Source organism: Hippocampus zosterae, chromosome 13, assembly GCF_025434085.1.
Source record: "Hippocampus zosterae strain Florida chromosome 13, ASM2543408v3, whole genome shotgun sequence".
Classification (NCBI taxonomy): Eukaryota; Metazoa; Chordata; class Actinopteri; order Syngnathiformes; family Syngnathidae; genus Hippocampus; species Hippocampus zosterae.
The window spans coordinates 14,130,003-14,157,063 of record NC_067463.1 but is presented as its reverse complement, the minus strand read 5'-3'; the positions used below and the strand labels follow the sequence as shown (position 1 = coordinate 14,157,063).

General features: G+C 40.7%; 2 protein-coding genes across 2 annotated transcripts; one reads left to right on the top strand and one right to left on the bottom strand.

Moving 5' to 3' along the window:
• Positions 1 to 9,524: 9,524 nt before the first annotated feature.
• Positions 9,525 to 22,742, bottom strand: suclg1 (succinate-CoA ligase GDP/ADP-forming subunit alph). The gene is made up of 9 exons (XM_052085052.1): positions 22,590 to 22,742; positions 21,662 to 21,762; positions 19,046 to 19,162; positions 18,626 to 18,838; positions 18,370 to 18,427; positions 18,176 to 18,259; positions 16,272 to 16,423; positions 12,705 to 12,893; positions 9,525 to 9,911 (listed from the first exon to the last, which is right to left on the bottom strand). Exons 1-9 carry the CDS (start codon positions 22,621 to 22,623, stop codon positions 9,885 to 9,887), a joined length of 975 nt encoding a protein of 324 aa, XP_051941012.1. The 5' UTR covers positions 22,624 to 22,742; the 3' UTR covers positions 9,525 to 9,884.
• A 1,367-nt stretch (positions 22,743 to 24,109) lies between these two features.
• Positions 24,110 to 26,677, top strand: cisd2 (CDGSH iron sulfur domain 2). Its single transcript, XM_052085096.1, has 3 exons — positions 24,110 to 24,308; positions 25,150 to 25,364; positions 25,813 to 26,677. Exons 1-3 carry the CDS (start codon positions 24,206 to 24,208, stop codon positions 25,900 to 25,902), a joined length of 408 nt encoding a protein of 135 aa, XP_051941056.1. The 5' UTR covers positions 24,110 to 24,205; the 3' UTR covers positions 25,903 to 26,677.
• Positions 26,678 to 27,061: the final 384 nt, after the last annotated feature.

Genomic DNA, 27,061 nt, shown 5'->3' with positions numbered 1-27,061 from the left:
AATCGCAGGGCACACAGAGACTAACAACCATCCACAATCACATTCACACCGAGGGACAATTTGGAGTGTTCCATTAACCTGCCATGCATGTTTTTGGAATGTGGGAGGAAACCGGAGTACCTGGAGAAAACCCACACAGGCACGGGAAGAACATGCAAACTCCACACAGGAAGGCCGGAGCTGGAATCCAACCCTGCACCTCTGCACTGAGAGGCTGACGCGCTAACCAGTCGATCACTGGGCCACCCTTTTCTTATCATTAAAACCATCATTTAAAATTAAACTGAACAGCAGCAGGTGTTTATTGAAATAATACGTTTGATGCCAAGGGTCCCGAAGCCCCACGTTCTCTACATACTAGACATTATCTGTGAATCCATCCAGAAGGAATAGTCCCTGAGGTAAGTTTTCAGGACAAGCTGGGGTAAAAGTGTGGATTTAAATAAACGTGTCGAACCTTCAAACAATATCCTCTAACTTGCAGGTATCTCTTGGAACAGTGCGCGAGACAAATATTTGCACCAGAGATAACAGAGCCAGGAGTTCAGGTCCCACACCTCGCTGAGCACTGCTGCTTTGGAATTCATTTTCCAGGAGTATGAAAGCAGAATTTAGCGGACACATAGATTATTCAGCACAGGCACTTAAGCTCTGTATCTCAACAACACAGCAAATTGTAAAATGCACTGGAAATATCCAGCAAAGGTTGGAGATATTCTTGAGGCAAATACAACATCCACTTTAAGTCAGTATATGGATTTTCCCTCGAGTTGCCATTGATAAGGACAGTGAGGCCTGCGAGACACACAACTTTTAAAGCATTATACAGTCAACATACACTGGAGAAAAAAAATACATATATTGTTGACAATATAACTAATCTTTCTGTTTCAGCTTTCCTTGTAGAGATGCAGTAGCATGAAAATGAAGTTCATTCACTCATGTTTGATAAGATTTCGTGAGTATAAGAGATGGCCTTAGATAGGTCACTCCTGGCTGGAAAATATCGCCAAAGCGAATGAAGTGCTCAATGCTCAGTTTCTCTCCTCCACCCCCACCCATAGCATTTTCTCCACTTTCATGCAAATCTTGGAAACAATTTGATACGAGTTACCATTGAGATGATTACAGCAGCCTCCGGTATGGAAAAACAAACAAGCAAAAGTGCCTCCAAAGCTCATCGATACAATACAAGCATGGAAGATACACTGAGCAAAGATAAACAGACTAGAAAGGGGCTAACATTTCATTTAATGGATGTTTTCTAAGGCGATGGCCATCAAAAACATTCAATACTTGCCGTGAACTTCCAGTTAAATAATAAGGCTTTGTTTTGTGTATTCATTCATTCATTCATTCATCTTCCTAACCGCTTGATGCTCACTAGGGTCGCGGGGGGTGCTGGAGCCTATCCCAGCTGTCTCCGGGCAGTAGGCGGGGGACACCCTGAATCGGTTGCCAGCCAATCGCAGGGCACACAGAAACAAACAACCACTCGCACTCACACCTAGGGACAATTCAGAGTGTTCAATCAGCCTGCATCGCATGTTTTTGGAACGTGGGAGGAAACCGGAGTACCCGGAGAAAACCCACGCAGGCCCGGGGAGAACATGCAAACTCCACACAGGGAGGCCGCAGCTGGAATCGAACCCGGTACCTCTGCACTGTGAAGCCCACGTGCTAACCACTGGAGTACCGGGCCGCCTTGTTTTGTGTATTGGCAACAAAAGCACAAAGGAGTTCTTTCAGTGCATTGGAAATTTCTCGAGGGGGAAAAAACTAAACAAAAAGAAAGCTTTTAACATGGACGTCTCAGATCAGTAATCACTACTTAACTGTTGCTATACAGTCGTGACAATAATAAATCGTAATAGATGTCATTTACATAGCGCTCTTCAACATACTAAAAGCAGCTTAGTTGTGTGGGAACATACGCAAACAAATTGTTCATTTTAAATTAAGCATGTTATGAAATTCATTTAGAGTTTAATTTGTACCCTACCCTAAATGTTCCGTAATTCATGATCCTTGTATCGAATTTTGGGTATCCCATATTATTATACATCTGTGTATATGTTATCCTGGGAACTATGTAAATTGTGAAAACTGCAAAACATCTCTCTTAAAAAATTGGGAGAAAAAAAAAGACGACGCAACAGTTTGGGACGATAAAAACTAACACACGTGTTACATTGTATCAATATAGTGAACATCTCGCACCCCATGGTTTTGGCAAAAACAGGGGTCATGTTTTAGTCTACCTGGTGAAACTAAATCCAATATTTATTCTGTAAATCATCCGTGTCTGCTGCTTTGGCACTGGGCAACAGTGTTTTGTTGTTAGTTTTGTTTTTCTCCTGAAAACATCTGCCATTTTTGGCAGAAACCCACACTGAGAGCAACAGCGAAACAATGGACTTCAGGAATGAACTGTGATCCTTTATGAAAGGCTTAGGGGAACACTGGGTCAGTAGATACTTTTCTAAAGGTTCATAATACGGAACAACACATCCAGTAATATTATACAATTCAATTAGTTAAAGCCATTTTACTGGTTATTTAAGAATTGTGTGTATAATTGGAGTCAGTGGCAACACCAATTAGGGCTAAACATTTATTTAAAAGGCAATAAATTTTAAAAAGAACTGGCAATCACAAAATGTCACTACACAGTTATGACACGGAGATTTTTTTTCCGACACACAAAACAACAATAATCGCACTGATGTGGAAGTGTTTCTTGTAAAGCCGATGGATTAAACGTGCAGTGCAACCAAAAGGGCTTGAGTGTTACCAAATGGGTAATTTAACTGAAAGTTCAAACCAACAGCTAAAAGGAGTCGTAACAGAAATATATATAGGTATAAATTAGAGCGAGAGAGAGAGAGGGTTTTTTGTGTGTACTGTATATTTGTATTTATTTTACAAGCTTCGTAAAAACTAAACTATAACTAAAAACTTACTGCATTAAGTGAGAGTCACCAAAGACAATTCTTTAGGTTTGCTACATTATATTTTTTTCCAAGTTTTATTATGTATTAATACTTTTTCTTTTAACTTCTAGTTACAGGACAACCTACTAAAAATCATACAGAAAAATACATGTACAGTAGCTAAAAAATGTTTGACCCTGGGATTTTATTTTTTTTTTAATATTTCCGATATTTAAGATTTCACTTATTTCTATTCCAAACAATCAAAGGACATACAGCCTTCAGGATGGTGGTGCGCTTTCTCATGTCATACGATTCGCTATTATGCAAAATGGAATCAGTCATATTATATACACACAGTAAGTAGGGAAATGAACTATGACTTGAATAACTATCTTTCTCGATAGATAGATGGATGGATGGATGGATAGTTGCCTGAATGAATGAACGGTCCACTGCGTTTTCCGAAACGCACACAGACACACCACCAGGGAGACGACCAAATAGTCAAGTGAGTTTTACAGACTGGTTATTGCTCGGATATAGTTCACCTGGAAGCTGTCTGTTCGGAGCGTCTCGTTGGGGTTTCGACAGCAGTCCTGACCCCATTTCAGAGCCTTCCAACTTGTGACCTTTAAATCACTGGAAGATTCATCCTCAGCCGTTTCCAACTTGTTGGTGTTATATTGGAACCGCGTCACCACAGGATTTTGTTCTTCCTATCAACTTGCCCCCTGCCACGCCAACACTGATATGAAATGATATTAAAAGGACAAAGACAAAATTGTGTTAAATCTCAGAGCAGTAGACCTCTTGCCTAGGCCGAGCATTTGATGGAAAGCCAGCGAAGGGGGGGATAATCTTAAAAAGTGTGCAATAAAGGAAGCAGCAAGAAGACCGCCGCCTGAGAAAACACCACGGGAAGTCATTAGGCAGAAAAAAATGCGGAAAAGTTCTTCAGCCTTAAATTGATCAAAAGTACAAGCAAAAATTATGAGCGCCGAAGAATTCGCTGACTGCGACCAATATGACAACCAAGCACTTGAGGTAATCATCCTCCTAAGACATCCTTTGTGCAAAATACAAGTTATAGCACCATCAGCGGGTTGCTCTAAAAGGCCTCGGGTGAAATAGACACTGGCTAAAAGGATTCACTCCCACAACAGGAAACCGGTGTATTAAAAAAAGACAAAGTTGAAAGGTTTTTCATCAGAATGTCTAATGGTTCCCTCTTGGGCCGGGGATGTTTTGTTTATCTCCTAATTTGAAAAATTAATGTGCTGTATAATGTGCCTTGTGTTCTACCGCATCGGCTGACAAACTAAAGAGAATTCAAACCACAAATATACCTCGCCACGTTAAAACTCATCTCTCGGAGGGATTAGGACACACTGCTGACAATCCCAAAGGGGGAGTGGAGGGGGTATCCTGATGAGGAGTGGAGCAACAGCTGGCGGGATGTGATAACTGTGCATGGGAGCCGAACATGGAGGTATTACTGCAAATAGAGACGCGTGTAAACACATCTCTTTACAGGGAAGAAAAATGCGCCGTCACCCCCGAGGATCAATATTGAAATATGGCATATAATCTTGGATTACTTCCTCTAAAATTACATGGCACAAGATATGAAAAGGCATTAAGATGGAAGAGCTGGGATAAAACGGGGATATCGAATATGTCTTTGAGTCTGCGGCAGGGGTGTGCAGAGACCTTTGGAGGGGTAGGTGCTCAAGGTTGAAAAGGGTCTACATGCGACAAAATTCTAATTTGTGTCCATTCAATTTATAGTTCCTTACCCAACACTTGGGTAAGCAAATCAAGAGCTCCTTTTATGGCAATGGCGAGGGAGCGGTACAGGCAAGTGCTAAAGAAGATGTACGGGGATTTCATAGTCAGATTGAATTTTCTTTTCAGCTGAGAATAAACTACAAAGACATTCTCCAAAACCAGAAGACAATACTAAGCGGACAATTGCCTCGAAGCACACCAGCCAGTGTGGTTTACAGCAAGAGTGGAAAATTGCTCGTGAGAATTTAAACCACAAATTAGCATTTTGACCCATGCTTTGCTCTCAGCTTCACAAAACGGGTGAGCCGTGACCGGTCATAACCTGAGCTTTGAGTAACTGTGATGTCATTTTCAGTTGACAGCAACTGGCAAAATTACCGCCCCTGAGATGTTTTATTTTGCTGCTTAATTCATGTTGCACAAATGCAATATTAATCAGAATACTGTGTTCAGGCTGGTAGGGCTGCATAGAAAATATTATAAAAATAAAAAACAATTGCATTGACTTCCCCTTTAATTGTTTCAATGGCAGTAAAAGTGTGTGTATAGGGGGGAAATTTGAAGGGGGATATATTCGGGGTTGCGACTGCCTGATGTAGCCGCTGCTTCTGACCCTTTGCGCAGCAGATGCTGGCCTCCCCTCCACACTTTTGTCCATCCACTTATTCAAACGCATAGAACATGATTGATTCCTAAAGTAGTACGGTAGTAGATTGGGGCTTGTTGAGTTACATAACATTTTACCAGTATAAGGCTAGAGAAAGACTTTCACCAACAAGCCCATGAAATCTATGTATATATGTACACACGCACACCGGTATATATGTATATATGCATACACTGATTTGCACGAGGTTTTGTTGTAGGCATTACAGGGACTCAACGCGTTTCTTGCAAATCTCCCATCTCGTGAAAATTCATTGCTCAATTGCCTCGGTACTTCTTTAAATGTGCCTTGTTGGAACGCAGAAATGAAGAGAGTAATTATGCAAATGATTGCCTTCACTGCATATTTGACATAACTAACTACGTATATATGCTGCATCGTGCATTTTTCTGCTCTCTTCAATGAGAGTGACACTAATGCTTGGAGTCAACCTATCTATTCCTTTGATAGTTGGCGTATCTTACAGCACACAAGTACACGTTGCTGAAGAACAAACCAATTCTACAGATGATTGAGAGCAAAAAGGAAGCGGCTGTACTCTTCGATGCCTATACATCGCCGGCTCTGTCCTTATTCTTGCCCTCAATTCCCAAAGCAATCTCAAGTCAGTGGTTCTATTAAAACAACACAGCCTCATGCAAATTGCCACTGTCAAGCCTCTTGGTTTTATTTCTTGTCCTGAAAACAACTCGATGCTTTAATGGAGACCGCGACGTGGAAACTTTGCACCACCGGGTGGGATCAATGATATCTCTGAAACAATCTGACAATGGTTCGTTGGCCCACATCCATGTAAAATGAGGATGAAGTGACAAGGAAAGGATGAACACTTAATTGAGAGTGGGTGTAAACAAAGCATGTAATTACAGCTCAGGGCAACAAATCTAAGCTCACCTATGCGGCTTTCCAGTCTACGCGTTTTGCTGCCGGAAATTAATTATCCTAATTGGCAGGTGGCAGCATGCGCCATTGTTTGCTATTGCAGCGAGCAACTGTTAATGACCCACCACACACAGCGAGTTTGCTTCTACTCATCCATGAGCTTGAAGCTGAATTGAGGGGAGGAAACAACACTTCTCTTAACCTCACGTCTTTCTCATTTGTTTAAACTGAAAACCTTTTAGAGCGGTATGACTCATTTAACCGGTTGCCATTTTGTTCTCTCAGCACCATTCGATAACGCATCACGTTCATTGGCTGTTATGTGCTGGCTGTTTGCATGCAACAGCATTAAAAAATAATAACAATAATAATAATAATAATGCGGATCTTATCACGTCTCGTATCACATGGTTTATTTCTCAGTTTCGCTCACATTAGGATCCATTATGGATATCGATCATCATGGAAACGTGTGTATGCGTGCATGTGTGTGAAATGGTCGATCATGGGAGGGTGGCTGATTGACAAGTAGATCTTGGGTCAAAAAAGGATGGGCACTCCTGCAGGAGTTCACTCTTTTGAGTTCTCACCGGTACAGAGTACCTGTAGCGCTTTTGATATGTGGAATTTAGCGTACCACAATTACAAAAATATAAAATTCTGAACAGACCTTTCAGATGATGGTTAGCCAATGTGTCAAACTGCTGCAGCATTGTGACAACTACTGCCAAAGAGTATTTGCTGAATGTCAGATTTTTTTTTGCCTTAAACACCTTTGGCTGGTATTTACAACAACCATGAGTAAAATAAGGCCGGTATCAGGCAGATATTGATACCGGTATCGGTACTCGCCCATCCCTAGCAGCTGGTGTCAATGGAGTGGAATTCAATGCCAGGTCCCAATCAACAATTATGCCACGTTGTGTGTGTTCAATGGAATCCCAAACAAATGGACTAAAATTCTGCAAAGCTGTGTTTAAAGCAGCCGAACGCCACCAAATGTTAATACAGTGGGAACCATTCCTCGCAGCCTCGCAACTTAAAAGTGAAACCTGCTAAGATTTTAGACAACTACAGCAAGCCTGAAGCTCCACTGTCAGTCATTATGTTAATTTGCTGTGGCAGATTAAAAAGTAAGCAAAAGAAAGACATTGTAAACAGTTTCACACTGCATGCACAGACTAATCTGTCCTAGTTACTGTGACGCTAAATAAGAAATAAACTTAAGATGCTTTATTATAAGGGCATTGTATGCTACATTACATTCTTTGAAGGGATTTTTCCATGAGCAAAACAGCAGACAAGTTATCTTACCGCTCTGTATTTTCTCCACTTTGTCTTCCTTTCTCCAGTGTGCAGTATTAGTGATGCATTTATCCTATAAGCTGGTTCTACAGAGTTCTTTGTTTTCCTTAATTAGAAGGCAAAGCGCCCTATTTGCATTTTAGTTACGTGTTTTTTTTCTCATTAGACTAATGGCTTAATATTGAAAAATGAGGAATAATTAATTTTTGTCAACAGGGTTGAGGGCTGTGTGGACAGACAATTTAGAAGCTTATTGTTGATAGCTCCCCTCCGTCTGTTTGGCTGCATGGCATACGCAAAACTTGACTTGAGTGGCGGAAGGCGATGGATGGAACATGTTAACTTTTGTTGTTGATACGCATGCGTGTCGACAGGTGGTCGCGAATGGGATTCCGCCCCTCGGCCTCTCCACTTTACCCGTCACTGCTCACCACTACCACAAATCACAGTAATACGCTATGGGCATATTTGTTTTTTTCCCCAATACATAAGGGTAACTCGTGTTAAAAAAAAAAAAAACAAGTGAACAGATGTATTTGAAATGAAAATTAACAGCCAACTAAGTGGAAATGATTATAAAGAAGTGCATTTGTATCTATTGCACATATAGGAAGTATATTAATCCTGTAGTTTTAATTTGATGAAAACCACCCATCAAATTTTGAATAGTTCACATACAAAATACGAAAACATGCAGTTTTTGAGTACATTTACTTGTCCTGAGACCAAATTGAAAAAAAACTGAGCAAAGTAAGCTTGGAAATAGTTTTACAATTGGAGTGCTCCAGAAAGTGACATTTTTCTCTTGCCCCCGTATAATAGTTCGTTAGTTCAACCCGCTCCTATTTGGAACATTGAGCGACGAGTCTCCTCCATTTGTTCTGGTCACTGGAGACCCTTCTTGCTCCATGCCAGCTGACACCCATCTCACTGAGGTCTTCTTTGGCCTACCTCTCGTCCTCTTTCCACCCTACTGGTATCCATTCCATGGCCACACTTGCCGGTCTCTCTCTCTTGGCAGTCAGATTACGTGGCCAATCATTTTCCTTCTCCTTTCAGAGACAATTTCTGACAGTTCAGCTACTCCTGCCGTCCTCATCACCTCTTCGTTGGTGATGTGGTCTCTCCGTGAGATCCTCAGGATGGATCTCAGGCAACACCGATGGAAGACATCCAACTTGTTGGTAATATTGGCTGTCTTCATCCATGTCTCACAGGCGTAAATGGCTGTTGGGATGACCACTGACGTATAGAGGCGTAGCTTGGTGGTCATAGTAATGGCTTTCGATGACCAGATGTTGCGGAGACGTTGGAACACCCCCCCAGCTTTACCAAGTCTACTGTTGACGTCTAATAATTATAATTATATTTCAAATCGTAATTATTATACGTGGAACGTGTGTCAACCAATATGCTGTTATCCTGATAACCTTTTTAGCCTGGTAGAAGAAATCGGTGAATCACATGATATGCTGGACTTCACCTGAAACAATTTTCCAAAAGAATGGATAGAGCAAAGGTATGTCTATTCCTCTATTATCATATTTTAATACAATATTTTGTCTTGATTGAATGACCTATGCAACCCTATAATGCCTATGATCAGAATACGATTGTTTCCCTTGACTTATTTACTTACTTATGGTCAGGAGTCAGAGCAAGCTAAACAATGAGCGTCTACTACTTAGAGGAAGTTAACATGTGCAACCTTGTTATGTTAAAATTTAGCCTTGACATGAGCCAGATACAGAAATGCAAAAGTCATGATTAAACTGGAACTGGTTCTAAAATGTGTTACTGGCATAAAGCGTCACAGGCTGTGATAATTACCACGCCAACGGCAAATGACAGCAACCGAGTTCAAAACAAACAAACAAAAAAACTAATTGGGAGTCCAAGACAGCATCCGTAGCACTGATGACTCACATAAAACAAGGGAAGCAGCATGATGGTGAGACATATTTCTTATTCAGGTGGGCAGCTGTTTACAAATGACGGGTTACACTTCTTCCAACAGGCGCAGTCAACCAAAAGTGACAACGGCAGGCTTCGCTCAGCTTTAGCATTATGTGGAGGAAGGGAAAGAAAACCTGCCAAGCTTTGACATGGTATGTAATGGCCTCTTTAAAATAACAGCAAGACTCTTTCGTTCTCTTTCTTTTTGTGCAAGATCCTGACAGAATTACAATAGAAACACTGAACGTGTGCTCATGGTAGCTGAGATAATTCAGGGTAAAAGAATGAGGGCATATGCACATCCACAATCCGGTTGTTCATCTTGGAGGTCACAGATCTTCCCAAAGTGCTCACAGCATCTTCCTCTTCTCAAACTCCTGAAGACAAGACGGGAAGGAGAAAAGCAACAGGGAGTGAAGTGACACAGACAGAAGGGAATTATTTATTTGTGTTGATATCTCCCGGCTCTTTTGAGAGAGGGGAAACAGGCTGCGAGAGCAGAAGAGAACCTGTTTATAGATTCCCTAGAGTGGACCTCACATGCCTGCCGGTTCACGACCAAGTTGCTGCTGTGAAATCTACTCACGTTCAGTGATTGATCGGGACAGCTCGCGCCGGCGATAATCTAATAGATGTGAGACTACGATTGCTTTGTATGTAAAAATTGGACCACGGGACTATAAATGAGAAGCATTATGTTTGTTCATTTATTTTTTTTAATCTAGCTATTTACATATTCAATTTCAGACCTATTCCACGAAAAAAGTAGGATGTAGATGATGCCCTTCCCTTGGAAACTTCTCTTCCATGGGATGGTGGGCAGTAATTTTATGCAAATGCCATTTATCAGGTCCGCAGAACACACAAGGACTCACTGCAGGGTCCATTCCAATGAGTCTTGGGAGAGGCCTAAAAGGTATACAGTACTGCCACCCCGAGGAGACTTTGGGTCAATGTTTCAAATGCCTTCAAATCCTTTAAAGCCTTTTGCTGTTCTGGGAATGGGCAAATGAATTAAGAAACCTTTTGACGGGTCAACATGGGAGTTGTGCTTGATTGCAAGCAGCTGCTTTAGCAAGGAGTCAGCAGGGCCCAGTCATGTGGGACGAGGCGTTCAAAGAAATAACACTGTAATGGCATGGGGAAAAAAAGGAATAAGAGATAAGGAAAAGCTGGTTGTGTTTGCACACAGATGGGAGTCGGGAGTATAACCACAATGTTTGTGAAATGGGGGAGAGGGACTTTGACAGGAGATCGACATCTAACAAGTGAAGGCGTAAAAAAAAAAATGAGGGGATGGAGGATGCCAGTCAAAATGTGACGCCAGACAATGCCTCATTGAAACGGCAGCGAGAGCAAGAAAACATGTCAGGACGGAAGTGCAACACATTGAAACGAGTGCGATGGCAATCGCTCGGCCCACTTGTGCCAGAAAGCGTGACGCAAAGTGCATCAGACTCAATTTCATGTAGCAAAATTGACTCGAGCAAGAGTGCGTGTACGAGTTTGTAAACCTATTAATGACGTCGCCAGATGAACACATTTTCTGATATCGCCTCCCTGCACCGGAGGCGTTGCTCATTCCAGTGGCTATCATAGTAAATAATGCATATTTATAATGAGTTTCAAACGATGTCATCCACAAAGAGCTTGGGAAATATGAAAGTGAATGGTATGAATTTGAGAAGTTTAGACAAACATCTAAATTACTGCTACTGCGACACAAATTCAAATCTCATAATTGAAAAACTATCATGTGCATATTCTTTTTTATTGTTCCTTTCATGAAAGTGGAGTGCACAATATAAAATGATGTTTGTTCTATGCTCATTACTCATCCTTATGTCCATCTGTGACATACAAGAGGCAAACGTGAAAATGACACTATACCAAAGAACCATGGAAATGCTGACACGTCCTGTGCGCGTTTTCTATCTAGCCCTACTTTACCATAATAGCTGGTGCTTTGAAGCATTTGTGCAGATCATCTCCAGCCAGGTGTACACTTAATGAGACACCAGCGAGTCCAACATAGTCAACTTTCATGGTAATATCTTCATTCATTTCACAAAGGTAGAACTTGAATCGCAATGAAAGTGCGGAGTGTGTCAAACTGTTGATTTATCATGTCCTAAAAGTGCTAACAGGCTACAACCAGAAGAGGTACCACTGCTATGTTTGAAAAGTGACAATTAAGGGCGTAATTAAGAATGAATTATCCCAAAAGGGCAATCACAAAAATGCCAAATAACCAGCACTAGACAAAGCAATTTGTCGGAATGTGTGTAGTGTATCACGAGTCATTACAATGTAGATTAGATGAGAAAAGGGGGGAAATTACATTACCATTTTTAAAGGTCTGTAAAATATACATTTTGTGGCCTGTATTGATGTTCACTATGATGATGAATTTGGCCTCTTAATGTAAGACAAGTGTGTCTTATTCTACACTTACAGCGAGAGTATCTTCCAGGATTTTAGGGGGGCTGTTGTGAGACGATGGTTTTCCCGCAACCTAAATGGGTCCCACACTCAAGGCATAGTGCCTCCTCGTATCTTTCAACAACTTCCATTACAGCGGTCTATGAGATTAACGGAGATGTATGAACGCTGTAGGTTGGGGGGGGCAAAATGTGCAGCAACCACATTGCGCGTTTTTCACCATTACACTCAATGATAATGAATTAAACTGAGGAGAAAGAAAAAAAAGTGTGTGCGAGTGTGTGCAAATCAATATCTGCATGCGGAAGAGCCAGCAGTGGTAATGAAAGTGCAAGAAGACGAATGAGTGTAATACATGTATTCCACATGTTATATATCCTTTTAACAACGCTTCTCCTGAGATGTGCTGAAATAAAGACACGGCAGTCCTAACTCACCTACTGTCAAACGTGCATATATTACATTCTAACCTTCTTTATGGTATATTACATTTTCCAGCTCATACTTTCTACTAATAGATGATATAGTCTCGTTTCCAAGTAAATCTACAAATGAGCATTTTGTATCATTTTGATTTTTGCCAACTGTATTGGCCTTAAAGGAAAAAAAATGAAGATACACCTGAAAGTTTTCGAATATTTTTAAACCAAAATGTTTTTTTAAATTTTATCCGCGTGGACTCATGCACGCCATCAAAAGAAGGGTTTGTATTTTCAGAAAAGACTCACCTTGAACATTGTGCTGCCCAGCTGAGCGGGGGACATGCTGACCACAACTCCAGCTGACTGCAGGGCAGCAATTTTCTCTTTGGCGCCTCCTTTTCCACCAGCAATGATCGCACCGGCATGGCCCATCCTCCGCCCGGGTGGAGCAGTAAGCCCAGCGATGAAGGACACCACAGGCTTGGCGTTCGCACCCTGGACACGTCAGCAAAGGGAGAAATAAAGAAAATAAGAGAAGGTGAAAAGACCCACTACAAAGGATAATTAGCTCATCTCCGAGAGCGAGGACTTTTACAAACCGTCCTAATGGTGTGGTCATAGACAGCACAGAAAGAAATATAGGAGAGATGGAGTGTGCATATATCAGAGCAATTTGTTTTCTGCACCTGTATTTTATTCATTCATTACAAATTAAACAACCCGTGTCCTCCCATTACAGAGCCCTCATGATAAGAGTCTTATCTGAGCAGCCGTCTCTGTCTCAGCCCGCATTATTAAAACAAAGGGTCAATCAAGCAGTTTAATTGCATGGGTTGGTGGATGACCAGATAGGGGCCAAGGCGCCTGCCATCTCAAATCATCTCGCTCCTGAGATGGTAATTAGTCATGCAGCGGCCACTGATTAGCTCAGCGCCTGTCTGTCTATACTGCTTGCTCCTTGATGGATGTTGCGCTCAACAGTTTAGATCATTTCCAAGGTGAAGAACACTAATATTTCATCCGTGGCAATAACCCCTGAGCTGGAAAGAGGGACAGCGTGCACGTGCGAGCACTCAGAATGCGGTTCAAATCAGACTTGAAACACATGCGAAGCCCCACACGGCATAGAAATTAGAAGAAAACCAAAGCATCCTGGGGTGGGTCATTTGATGTCTGCAAGCTCTGGTTTTGGTCCTCCGATTGAATGTAAAATACCTCCATACAATGGAAGATTATTATTTTGCTGCTCAATCGCCTAATGTGCAGGGTTTCCATTGCCTGGTTTTAGCTGTCCGTGTACGGCAAACATGAAATGTCGTTTGTGACTGGCCAGCCTTAGCCGGACATTTAAGGAAAAGGGTAGAAATAACGTTTGCGACTGCCTGAGCTGTAAATGCAGTCGTGAGCGCTGAAAATCTATGTAGTTGATTTTGCGGTTCACATCTTAAATGCTCAAATAGAAAGACACGCTAACGATCAGCCCGTATATCTGAGGCCCATTGTGTCATTGGACAGGAATCTTGCATGCTTGTCATTCTTCGTACTCCCCCCCCCCCCCCAAAAAAAGCTTTCAAACAATCAATTGTTTAGAGGATCATCCAGCTGAGGAAGTACTAACCTTGCTACAATCGTCGTCTAAAGAATATAATGACTCACAGATGGCGAATAATTCATGGATAGGCGGTAGCGAGAACAGGGTGCGTGGAGCTTAGCATCTTGTCACAAAAGACACAATCTGCTTTTATTATTTTCTGTCAAATCCCGTGCTGAAAAACTAACCGCGCTCGCAGTTCTCGTAAGTCAAGTGTTCTTTGCATGATGCAATTGAACTACTCGATTAGTGTGCCACCCTGGACACCACGAGTTCATACCTTTAGAAAGGAGTTGCATACCAACAATACCTTTCCCTTTTGGAGCTTTCTCCTGCAGTAAGCAGTTCAATGGGAGTGGTTTATTCAATAAACAAGATTAAAAAGTGCGACTAATACCCCAAATATGACTTGATGAAATACTGACATGGTTGTATCCACATCGCACGCCTGGCATTTATCTAGCAAAGTCTTGGTGCAGCTCACATTAGTATGCAATGTTGTTTCCTCAAAATTACAAAAGGTTTTATGTAAGCTTGAGGGAGACGAGCTGGGCGAAAAGTCATGAAGCTGAAATGGGATGAAAGAAGTAGCACTAAACCTTCATGGAAGCTTGGGCGAAAGATACTCAAGCAAATTATCATACGCTTATCCTGTGTAAGACCTTATTTCTGGATTTGGGAATCCAGCAAAACCCCAGCAATGCTTGGCAGACCTTTGATACAAGTGTTTTTTAATACCATATCATGTTGGCAAGCGTGGCTGAAATTGATACCCAGTGAACCTTGAAACATGCCCTTCATTATAAAATCTGACAGCAGAGCCAAGAGGAGGGTACACGGTTGTTTTCTTGGATTTTACACAATTATGGTATTGACACATTAACTCTATCTCTGGCCATTTAAAATCGATGAACAATGAACAATTGTTTCCCCCGACGTGACAAAAAAGTATGAGTCATCAAGATTGGTGATTTGAAAGAAAGTGTAGTCTGCATTCTGTGGCTCTCCTGCAAAATGCCAAGATTCAAATGTTCTACAAGTACATTTTGAATACGGAAACGGGTGATCTTGACTGATTTCAAAACCATCACTTTGTTGTGTACAAGTAATTCATTTACAGCAATACAAATATTATATCGTGGTTTATCTATCTAGGTCAATGATTTGTAAAAAAATGCGCTTCGACTCAAGAGGTTGTGAAGCACTGATCGGGTCATCTGACAAACATTCAGAAAACTCACTTGAACTTAATTGAAATTAACCTCGATTATAAGTTACATAGAACACACACACACACACACACTTAAAGTTTTAAAACTACAACTGATCAATTTCAAAAAGTGACTCACTGCATTAAGCTGTATAGGTATGACGTAGCCTCTATATAAATGTGTGTGTTTCAAGGGTGATTGTTGAAAACTGAAAAACTAGAAGGCTGGAATGAATTCTTGCTGATTAATTATTCGTTCTCTTATATGTAATTTCTGACTTTTTGTTATGGTCTCTTTAAAATAAGCCAAGTAGTAATTTTCATTTGTTGTAAAAATGTTGACTTGTGGTTTTGCACTTGTTATTAAGTAGACCACTTTCTGTGCCATGTTCTACACGTTTGGCTTTCAGTGCAGGCTGTTACCTACTCTCTTGCTTGCTTCATTTGAACTGTGCCGCACTGTCAACACTTTGGGTGACAGGCTGTGCTGGTTGTTGTTTGTACTTATTTTGGGGAGGGAGAGAGGTAGGGAGAAAGAGAGAGACGGAGAGAAGTTATTCCCCCGAGACGCTTGCAAGAGATTTGCATGCATTAAGAGTTACTGAGGGTAAATCAAATCAATTTTTCAGCTTCAGCGCACCATATACACACTAAAGAAAGAGAAATAAAACACACGCATGCAAGAAGGAGCAAAAGTGCGGGTCTTGCTTGGATTTAAAAACATCTATTACAGTTTCTTGCTGCACAAGCGAATCATCTCGCTCCTCAATACGGCCACAAAAGACATGTTGCTCAACAGCACGGTACATTTGCGAAACATGCCCCCTGAGTAGAAAGCTCAAACACCCATCCGCCATTCCTCATTTTGATCACGTTAATCACACAGACTTTGCAGACAAAAGAGGGGGAGGCCCGAAGTTGCGACCTAGAAGAAACACTGCCAGAGATCACACTGTGTTCTTGACTTAGGCTGTTCCGTATGCCATATTTGCAGGATATACCTTATACTACTACGACTGTTAAAGAAGGGGAAGCAAGATAGCAGGTGAGTAAATAAGTCGGTGTCCCTTACCGAGTTGTGTTGTTTAAGATACTCTGCTGCATCCTCCTCTGCATTGCCCCCGATCTCCCCAATCAGGATTATGCCCTCCGTCTTGGGATCCCGCAGGAACACCTCCAGGCAATCGATGAAGTTCGTACCGTTGAATGGATCCCCGCCAATACCTTTGCAGGAGACAAAGCAAATGTGTGTTGTGTACCCGTGGCTCTCTCGGGGGCACTCGTGTGAATATTTGAGGACACCATGGCAGCACAGCCAGAGAACCAAATGCAAATCAGGCGCAACGAACTTTAAGCCTCATACGGTCTGATCATCACAGGAGCAGCGGGCTTTTTCACGGCTCCTCATTGGGGATTTGTGAAAACAATTCAGCACAGCCGGAATGGCTTCTGGTGAGCAAACGAAATATTAATAGATGGATTTACTTTGAGCATCATTTTTTTGTGTATTCTACATCTCAAGTGTATTTCTTTATTCTGCCTCATCAGGCAGTGCGCCGACTGCTACGTTTAGCGACTTCCCAAAGCAGTGAGACCTCCTTACCTTTCGCACATTACGGTACTTTTCATTTCAATTCAGTGTGGAATGAAGATTACAAACTCTTGGTTCCCAATATTGCTTTTCAACTCCTTATCGTTTTTATGATTTTAGGCTCCGCTTTTTCGTCTACGAGATGCTGTTTACTTTGACAATTACCATCTTACAAATCTTTCCAGGTATTGCTGAGGGAATTATCTGTCCCTTTCAGAGCTAAATGTTCAAATTTCAAGACTTGGACTGGGTACTTTTTAAGTAGGGCAAACAGTTTTATAACATTAATCTGAAATGGTGGGTGGGGTCAGAGTTGAACAAACAATGAGGGGAACTGTCACTGAATATCCTACATGACATTAATGAGCTACAAAGGGAGATGAAAAGAGAAACCCTCAAGAACTAGATCTGTATTTCTCGAAACGGCCAGCAGGATTTCAATCACCCAGAGAAGTTAATTTAGGTTGCTGCTATAAAGTCTTTTTCAAACAATGAAGATCATGCCAGGACGTGGTCAAATCCAAGCTAAAAATGGAGACATTCACGAGAAGGTGACTTTTTTCCCTTAGAAAAACAATGAACAGGACTTTACTCTTGTGGTACAGAATAATTTGTTCCACCACACTTTATATTTAATGTTTGATTTCCTCTCCATAAACGACCGATACAACCATGAGAGCCATCAGGTACTTTCTAAGAGTATTTCCACTGTAAGATTACATCTCCAGAAGCCCCTTCACAGGCAAACATCGTTAAAAAAATAGCCACAGACTTTAAGAAGAAAAAGTTATGAATAATAATCAAAGAGAAACACATTAACAGCAAAACAAATGACGGTCATATTAAATATTGTACCAACCGTAATTTGCTGCAGACCCGCAGGTCAAAGTCAGACTTTAAAGACTTTGTCGCAGAACCACCAATAAACCATTTTAATAAACTCTACGGCATTCAACTCCACTGCAGCAGCGGCCTTTATAAAGTCAGACTGGAGGACACGCTATAATTAAAATGTCAAAATCATAATGAACCCAAGTTGTTTCTGGGTGTCCGACTTGACCGCCGTTATTGGTTGGGAGATAATTTGGCCACAAGATTTAGGTTGTATAAAATAACAAATGTTTCTTAAGAGTAAATAATTGGTGCGTTGTCAAGAAGTGACCGCGTTTGCCGTGATGGGCATTTGATGCTGACACACCCAATCGATCTGGATAATATTCAGAGAGCACAAATAATATGAAGCAAACATGGAACGGTTCATGATTGACTTAACTGTTAATGTCTTAGCACGGATGGGTGATCTGGCAAAACACATCCGCATATTTCATTGAGCAGAGCATTACAAGAGTATTTTGGGCTGATGGCAAATATCTCTGTGATCTTACCAATGCAGAGGGACTGGCCAAGACCAACTTGTGTAGTTTGGTGCACGGCCTCATATGTCAGAGTTCCTGACCTAGACACAATACCTGTCAAGACAGCGATCAAAGATGTTAGAATGGTTTATAATGGTTTCAATAACATTTCATTTAATTAGAGTACAATCAGTTTGAGATAAATTAAAGTCTGGAACACTTACCAATCCTTCCTTTTTTATGAATGTGGCCAGGCATGATCCCTATCTTGCACTCCCCAGGCTAAAAATAAACAGTGTGGACAGTTTCAATCAAACGTGTGAAAGACAAAAAAGAAGAAAACAAATAAATCCGTAAAAAATAACCTGCAAACGATTACCTAGAATCCTCTGTGTTCTGTTTCACAGGACGACGCGTTTAATCGGAAGACTCTGTGTGCATTCAGCCTTGTGAACGCTCACAAATACACGATGTGCTTACATTAATGACTCCTGGGCAGTTCGGGCCAATGAGACGAGTGGTGGTCTGGCGCAGGAGTCTGTGTTTCACTTTCACCATGTCCTGCTGGGGGATGCCCTCAGTGATGCACACCACCAGGGGAATCTCGGCATCAATTGCCTCAATGATGGCAGCTGCAGCAAATGGAGGCGGCACATATATCACGGTGGCATCAGCTCCTGTGCCTTCCTTCGCCTGAGGTAAAAAATAAAGGCGTCAATTTAAAATGGCAACTGTGAAATTGTCAAACACTGCCATCTAATGTCTACTTAGAGAAATTAGTGCAAACACACACACACACACACACACACACACACACACACACAGATTTCCAAAATTGAGGTGTTGCTTTTGCAAAATTGCATGAAAGTTTTAACTTGTGCTGAACAAATTCACACTGACCTCCTTGACTGAATTGAAGACAGGCAGGTCAAGATGAGTCTTGCCCCCCTTGCCAGGAGACACGCCTCCAACTAACTGCGATCCATAGTCGAGAGACTGTTGGCTGTGAAATGTCCCCTTGGTGGAAAGAGAGGTCAGTGTGTGAATGAGTGGGAGATGAGCATAACTCGCTACTGAAGTTTTTTTTCACTCAGACAAATTATTCACAGGAGACGAGATGCGTCATCCAGCATCATCTGCCGTCTTTCACCAGCACTATATTAAAGGTTAAAAAGAGAATCAAATTGCTTCTATGGACAAAGACGCCGGTACAAATGCTCATTTAGAAGGAAATGAAATAATTTCATCAGAAAAATAATGACATGGCTGAGGTTTAATTGCTTCCCTAAAAAGAGGGGAAGAGTGATGACAAAATAATAAACATTTTGTTACTACATGTCCTGTGCATTAATGTTCGGCTTTCTAGACTTAAAATTAAACATCACACACACAAAGATAATTTCAATCCATTTTTCACAGCGAGAACATGAAAAATGCAAATGGAAAGCCTTGATGCCAGAATCGAACCCTGAACTGTGAGGCAGATGTGCTTTGACAAGTATTTAGTTTATTTCTCCTCATAGAGTACAATATTTTTTTACTCCCGTATTTTTTAAGCAACTTGCAAAAACAGAAAACATCACATAGTAAGGTTTTTTTCCCTCCCTTTCCAGATAAATTGTGTATTTTGGATTTGTTTTTCATTGTCATCATGATCCATTATAAATCAACATTTTAACAGTTCAACATTATGACAAAATGAGCCATCAAACTGTATGGATAAAAGCGTAAGACCACACTCTTTTCAGCTCTGCACTTGATCCATGTTGAGCTGTACTTGCAAGGCAAGGCCACCTTGGAAGTGCATACCTCGGTTTGGTACATGTTGATAAAATGACTGCTGGTGCATTGTAAATATGGGCATCGTGTCTTTGGCAATGCGCAGCACAATATTTGTTCTCACTTGAAAGTGGGTGGCTTCAAGCAAACAGTTTTGCCAATTTGGCTTAACGATAATGCCGCTATCATGATTGAAAAGTTCTTAAATTAGACTGAAATACCACTCAAGCATATTATTAACACCTTTACTATTTTTTTTTGCCATTGCGAATTAGTTCACAAAGCAACAACATTGATTTTCAGCTCAAATCCCAACCATCATTTGTCTTTTAATTACCACTGAGGATGCTGAGACAATGTCGTGTGGCAAAGGGTCACACTGTATAAGAAGATAAATTAATGACATTCGAGTGCAGATTACAACTGTTTTATTAAGAGGTATTAGAAGCTATGAGTCAGCAGCTCCATTCAAATGTAATGTACACCTAGTCTCTGCTAGCTTTGTTGCGCCCCCCCCCCACCACCACCACCACAATTATTGCAAATTGGACAATAAATTTGAAGAATGGCTCGCTTATCAAGCTAGAACACCAAAGGTATTCTCAACGCCCCTGGCTTCATTTCTCATCCTTTTCTAATTACCTCAAGTGTTCATTGGAACCATTTTATTATGTTGAGGGCAAAATGGTGTTTGAAAAATGGCATGTGGCCAAGCACAAACGGTGATATAAATCTGCAAAGATCACATTTCTGGACTGTCAAACACGTTTGTCAAGTTTTGTTATTCTCCTTGAGCGCACATGCTCAGAGTGTGTATTTTAAGTTTTTCTTCCCAAATGCTTTTTATTGCTATTGATTGAAACAAAGACTTGGACAATTGTTGTCTGTTTTCTAGTTAACATGTATAATTTTTGCCTCCTCCCCCACCCCAGTGAAAAAAGTAATAATAATAATAAAAAACGGTCCAATGTCGTGTCATGCAAGAACAGAAGATCAAAACAGCCAACTTAAAAAAAAGATAATTTCCCATTGAAATGCAAAAGTTTAACTTGTTGAATCCTGATTAAAGATGTAGATTTCCAAATGAGTTCCTGTGAGGACAATGGATGGATGGAAATCATTCTGACATGACATGTAATGAAGAGGGAACAGAAGGTGCCTTTTTATAGGTATTTCTTGAATATAGGTTTCAGTTTCAGTAGATATTTTTACTAACATTGTGGTTACGCTAGATATAGGTTATCAATAAGCCAATAAAGTGTGCCAGTTCGTGACAATACAGCTTTGATTTTTATGCTTTTTGGGGCTGGGGTACCTACTTGTATTTTTTTTTAAGTACACTTAATCGGCTGTTGTCATCTTGCACAAAATCTGAAAACAAAATATCTGCAGTGGATACGCCATCATAGCATCGTGTACAAAATCCATACTGTGTAAACACAACTGTGCTTTGTTAGAACACATTTTTTATATTTCATTTTATTATTGAGCAATCAAAAAATTGGCACTGTATGTCCCGCAGTCACAATAAGTTCCATTTCTTTTTGCATGATTATCATCAAATGTGCCCTCTCTGCAATAAATTGTTTATTTTTGTGGTGGGGGAAAAAAATCAAAGATCATGCAGAGCACCAGAAACTTGGGGGTTACATCTAACAGTACATTCTTAAATGTCTCCTTTGTGAATGAAGAGTGGTGCAAACACCGTTTAGATGGTAAAAAGGGTTGAGGACAAACCTGCTTTCCTGTGAAACCTTGACAGATGACCTTAGTGTTCTTGGTGATGTAGAGATTCTGTCTTGTTCCTGTATAACAGTGCCTGACGCCACTTTGCTGCACTGAACCGAGACAAAATATAACCCTTATTGCAACACATCATTTGCAATTTTCAGTAACATCACTTTTTTTTCAAACATGAATTAAAACGCTGTATTAAGAAATCGTCCTAATTTTGATTACTTGAGAATTGAATGCAATACAATTGACTGGACCGGATTAACTAGTTTAAAGTAAAACAATGTCTGCAAATTACAACAAGAACGATGTTGTGGGTGTGTGTTATCAGCGCACGTAGGCAGACGTAAGCAGAGTTTTTTTTTAACTCAGTCATTAAAACAAGCCAGTCTTAAGTGACAAATGAAGCAGTAGTCGGGCGTGTAAAGCCAGCACTCAAGACTGAACTTTGGTTTGTGGCGCCTCAGACACACAACTCGTCAATGACAATGTGCAAAGTTCAGTTGCAAACTCGAAAAGGTGATGAGAACGTGAATGTAGCAGTCACAAATTCCGAAAGCAGGCAGCATTGCCTTCGCTTTTAACTCAAATGTGCAAAACATTAAATACAAAAGTAGCTCAAAGTGTGGATTATGTATTGAGCAAACTAACCTGGTCTGCGAATTCGCAGCTGCTTAACAGCTGGCAAGAGGTTTAAATTATGGTCTAATCGGGCGTTAGCATAAACAACCAATTGCTCTTACAGTACCTTTACGCTCAATTCGAGACGCTAACTTGCCTACTAGCATGCTAACTGTCAGACAACTTTATGTACCACTGCTAGCAAAAGCAACATAAAAGCGCAAACTGAAAGAGCTAATACATAACACTCAAACGCAGCAATGCAACAATGAAACAACAATTCGATAAATGTGTTATGATGAATACTTACAAAGCAGCCTGGCAAATAACCTGCAGTGGGACATATTCGGTCACTCACCAATGACACCGGAGGCTCGGGACCTTAAACCCAGATATTAGCTGCCCATCAATATCCCCGTTTTTAAAATAAAAGAATTTGAATGATATGATAATTAAAGAAACATCTTTATTTTTATGGCATGTACATATAAGCCTTAGGGTATTTCTAAGACTCTTCATGGACTAAGACAAACAAACAAATCACATTTTTAGGCGTAGATTCGGCTTCTTCATCGAGCTGGTGCAATATGGGTATTGTAGTTTTTTTAGACAAATGACGATGACCAAAATCTAACACCGGGGGGCGCAAAAAGAAATCAAATGGGCTCCTCTTGTCACATTAGCTTTGTCAAAAAACATGTCGAGGTGAATAAAATTATTTAAACGTAAATATTAACACAACACACACACACACGCACACACACACACACAAACGCACGCACACACGCACTAACACACGCGCACACACACACGCACACACACGCACGCACGCACACACACGCACGTACACGCACACACGCACGCACACACACACTTGGGTCACAATGAGATTCAAGCCTACAAAAACTTAACGTTATCCCAAAAAAGAGAGGAAAAGAAGCCAGAGGACATAGGAATACGATAGATAAGACAGCGATGAAAGACAACAGAAGCAACATAAACATTTGCATTTGCATTTGCATTTGCATTTGCATTTGTTGCAACGGCACAAGTAAATGATGAAGAAGTGAGGGAAGTTTTGTCAGTCTGCTGAGTTATGAGTTGTGACCGATGGCTGATGATTTGCTTGCGTAGATGTGGAGAAATGAAGAGAGCCAAGCCCTGAAGCGTGACCTTTACATCAGGAAAATTGATTTGGGTGGAGTTAAGGATGATAATGTTCAAGTGAAGCACTACACTGTGGACTTCCACAATTTGAAGTTGTAATGGGTATTCTGACCTGAGTTGCACCACATCTGCCACAGAGTCCTGTCACATTTTCAGACGCTATTTCTGACTCTAAATGCGTCTTGAAGATGAATTTGCTCATGTGCCACATAGCCTTCATCTTTTATGTAGAACAATTATATCATAAAAAATTTGCATGCAGGTGTTAGTGCTTTGGTGAACTGGCCAGGGAGATATGTGTTGCATGCCACTTTGCACCATCAATTTCCCAAAATTGTACATCATAATGACAGAAAAATTACTCATCAGCATACATGTTTGAAACTGTGGGGGGGTTGTCTTAAGTGTATATTTCTATAATTAAGATACATATTTTCGGTATAAATAAACTACATAAGTTCCGCAATGGGATATAAAACCCTGGCCGTTTTTGGTTGTTCCGAGGTTGGCGAAGTAACGTTTTAGCACCGCCTTCATACTACTCTCCAATCAAATTCCACCAACTCCTCTGGTGATGATTGGTTGCTCTGGGCGTATTCACGACGGTATTTACGGTCTTTCTTTACATCTCACAAATATTGAAGCACGAGGATTACGTGCCGGTCAGCGATTTCTACTGAGGAAAGAACGCAGAGTCATAAACGAAGCGTAGGCATTATTGAAGTCAAAATCGAAATCTTCTGCACCGAAAAGTTCAAGATGGTTTTAGAAACGATTTCGAGGATAATAAAAGTTCAGCTCCCCGCATACCTGAAGAAGCTTCCTCTTCCGGAGACGATCGGTGGATTTGTAAGGTTAACAGGTGAATAAACCATTGCTGTAATGCAGTACTCTTTTGAATGTCCTGCTTGATTACTTCTTCACTAATGGGAACACTTTTTCACTCCTGGCGCCCAACCTTCACTGCATCTACGCATACGGACAACCCCAACCAGTCGGTCACTGTAAATTGAAATGTCAGTGTGCAAACTGACCAAACTGCGCGACTCTATCAACAATTACGACTAATATTGGGCACCGTGTATGAATTAAAGCCTTATAAATGTTACATGCAACTTGGATTTTCCTATGCAGTGTTAGCCCGTCCCCATTGCATTTTATAGAACGTCATTATAAACCAAACGATATATTGAGGGATGCATTATTTATGATTTGGACAGTGTAATACTTGTATTAGTTAACATACTTTTAATCGTGTGTTATTGTTGAGCATTGTAGTGGTGGTTCTTTTTCATACATATAAATAATGTTAGGTTGAGTTGAGAGTTCTGAAAAAATGCTTGTCAACATTATCAATTGCTCAGTGATAATGAAATGTGTCTTTGCAATGTAATTGTAGTCAGAGTATTCCACTGAGAGAAGTAACGCGTTAGATTAGTTGTTACTGTAAAAATGGGTGGATGCGTTTTAGAATACCACATCATGGGCATCACCGGTTGCTACAATGTGCACAATAACAATTGTTCACGGACTCAATTTAAAATTTTGAACTGACTATTGTTGAAAAAAACGAGCAAACAAACACAAAAAACAACAATTTCCCCATTGCGTAACAAATAAAAGATATCTTAATCTTAACAAGCATATTCCCCCGATGTGCCGTTTGCATTCCTATCAGTTGTGTCTACATCCCTGCGTTCTAGTGTCCGAATGGCTGCGGTTGCTGCCTCTACTGGGCATCTTGGCTCTGCTGGGCTACATGACCATTCGGCCCTTCTTTCCCAAGAAGAAGAAGCAGAGAGACTGTCTGATCAACCTGAAGATTCAGAAGGAAAACCCCAAAGTGGTCAACGAGATAGACATTGAGGACCTTAACAGTGCAAATGTGTGCTACTGTCGCTGTTGGCGGTCGAAAACTGTAAGTGAATTTCACCATCTCGTCTTGAAATGAGAAGTCTGCACAGACGTTCTTTTTTGTTTGTTTCTTTTTTTTAACATGAAATATGTCATCATAGTGGTCACTGGCTGGCAGTTTCGTGGGTTCGGCTCCCACTCAATGATGCTTTGAACGAGTGTGAATAGTTGTCTGTATCTATATGCCTTCTGTGATTGACCAATGACCTGTCCAGCGTATAGTGAAGCTGCTTTTTTACCAAAAGTCAGAATGTTCACCAGTTAGTTCCCTGTGACACAGATAAGGGTAAACAGTCAGAAAATCGCTGGATGGATAGATGGATAGCTGGGAGTGATCACAATGTTTTATGTCTACAGTACAGTATATGTATCTGGGTTTTAAACATTCTGAACTTGGAGGATTGAGAGGTTGAGCAGCTGGCTAATGACAGCAATTTATTTCCTCTTTTCAGTTTCCTGTTTGTGACAAGTCACACTTAAAGCACAACGAGCTGACCGGAGACAATGTGGGACCACTCATACTCAAGAAGAAGATCCTATAGACCACCTACTGGGAGATCCCCTCTCCCCCAGTATTTACATTACATTCATGTACACTCTGTAATTGGTTTTTATTTGCACGTGCAGGAGAGAAATGTCGTGTCTTGCAGTTATCAGCTGAAGTAGTCCTGATGTATTGACAAAGGAATGGTTAACCTTTTCTGTGGTTTCAGCACATTTGTAATTGTAAATTCGATTATAGTCTCTCCAAAAGCCTCCATAAATCATTGAGGCTGCTTTGAGTGTAATATGGCATTTAATCAGTATAAAACTCCCAGGGCAACAATTTCCCCTCTATCAGACGTGAAGTAAAACTCCTAAGTCTGTAAACGTCCGGCAATTCTGGCAACTCTGTTACATTATTGTGATAACCGGGTCTTTCTTTCCTCCATTAGTTTGTGTACCAAAAGTAATCCATCACACAATGTGAATATAGGCCGATGTATGATTTGAAATATTTAAGGCCATGTTAAAATATTGAAGACTCCTTGCAAACTTTGTCATGCAGCCTGGGATTTGACTCAATCATTTCAAACCATTGCACAGTTAAGTTTCATCAGCATTGCAGTAGACTTGTACAAAGCCTTATTGACGGGAGTGACCGAAGCATTGTTGTTTTCAGCCTGTTTCTTTGTATGCACTGTACCCTAACAGTGACTGTATATACATTACTTCCTTCTGAAGTAATTACCAATACTTTTGCATACATGTTGATATAATCACAGTTGTCTTTTCATGTTTCCTGGAGCATGATTTGAATTAAATTATTCTTCTGTATACTGATCATACATATAATGTATATTGGCACAGTTGTGCTCCGAGCTAACGTTAGATTCTTAATGCAGTCCTAATCAAAGGTTTGGACACACTTTCTACTGGATGAGAACATTTGCTCAGACTTGTTCGTGTTCAACTATAATGTCAAACGTCGGTCCGCAGTACTGACAATTGTCACATTAAACTACAGTCATCCTAAAACTGAAGAACTAAGCAAGAGATTCAACTTTTTCGGAATTTTATTTATTCGATATTTAGTAAAAAACTAATTCACAGTTCCATATACAGTATATTTCATCAATACTCTAATACTGCACACAAAAACATATCACAATTTAAATTTGAACATCTTCAAGTGTCTTAAAGTACACTGCATAATAATAA

Bases quoted from the DNA above. Each gene is read 5' to 3' on its own strand.
- suclg1 (XM_052085052.1), bottom strand. From the start codon at position 22,623: ATGTCCCACTGCAGGTTATTTGCCAGGCTGCTTT. The intron at 19,163-21,661 runs GTTTGTCCTCAA...CTTTCCACCAAG, and splicing joins AAGGTTTCACAGGAAAGCAG to GGGACATTTCACAGCCAACA. The intron at 12,894-16,271 runs GTAAGGGACACC...TGACGTGTCCAG, and splicing joins ATCTTAAACAACACAACTCG to GGTGCGAACGCCAAGCCTGT.
- cisd2 (XM_052085096.1), top strand. From the start codon at position 24,206: ATGGTTTTAGAAACGATTTCGAGGATAATAAAAGTTCAGCTCCCCGCA. The intron at 24,309-25,149 runs GTGAATAAACCA...CCTGCGTTCTAG, and splicing joins TGGATTTGTAAGGTTAACAG to TGTCCGAATGGCTGCGGTTG. The intron at 25,365-25,812 runs GTAAGTGAATTT...TCCTCTTTTCAG, and splicing joins GCTGTTGGCGGTCGAAAACT to TTTCCTGTTTGTGACAAGTC.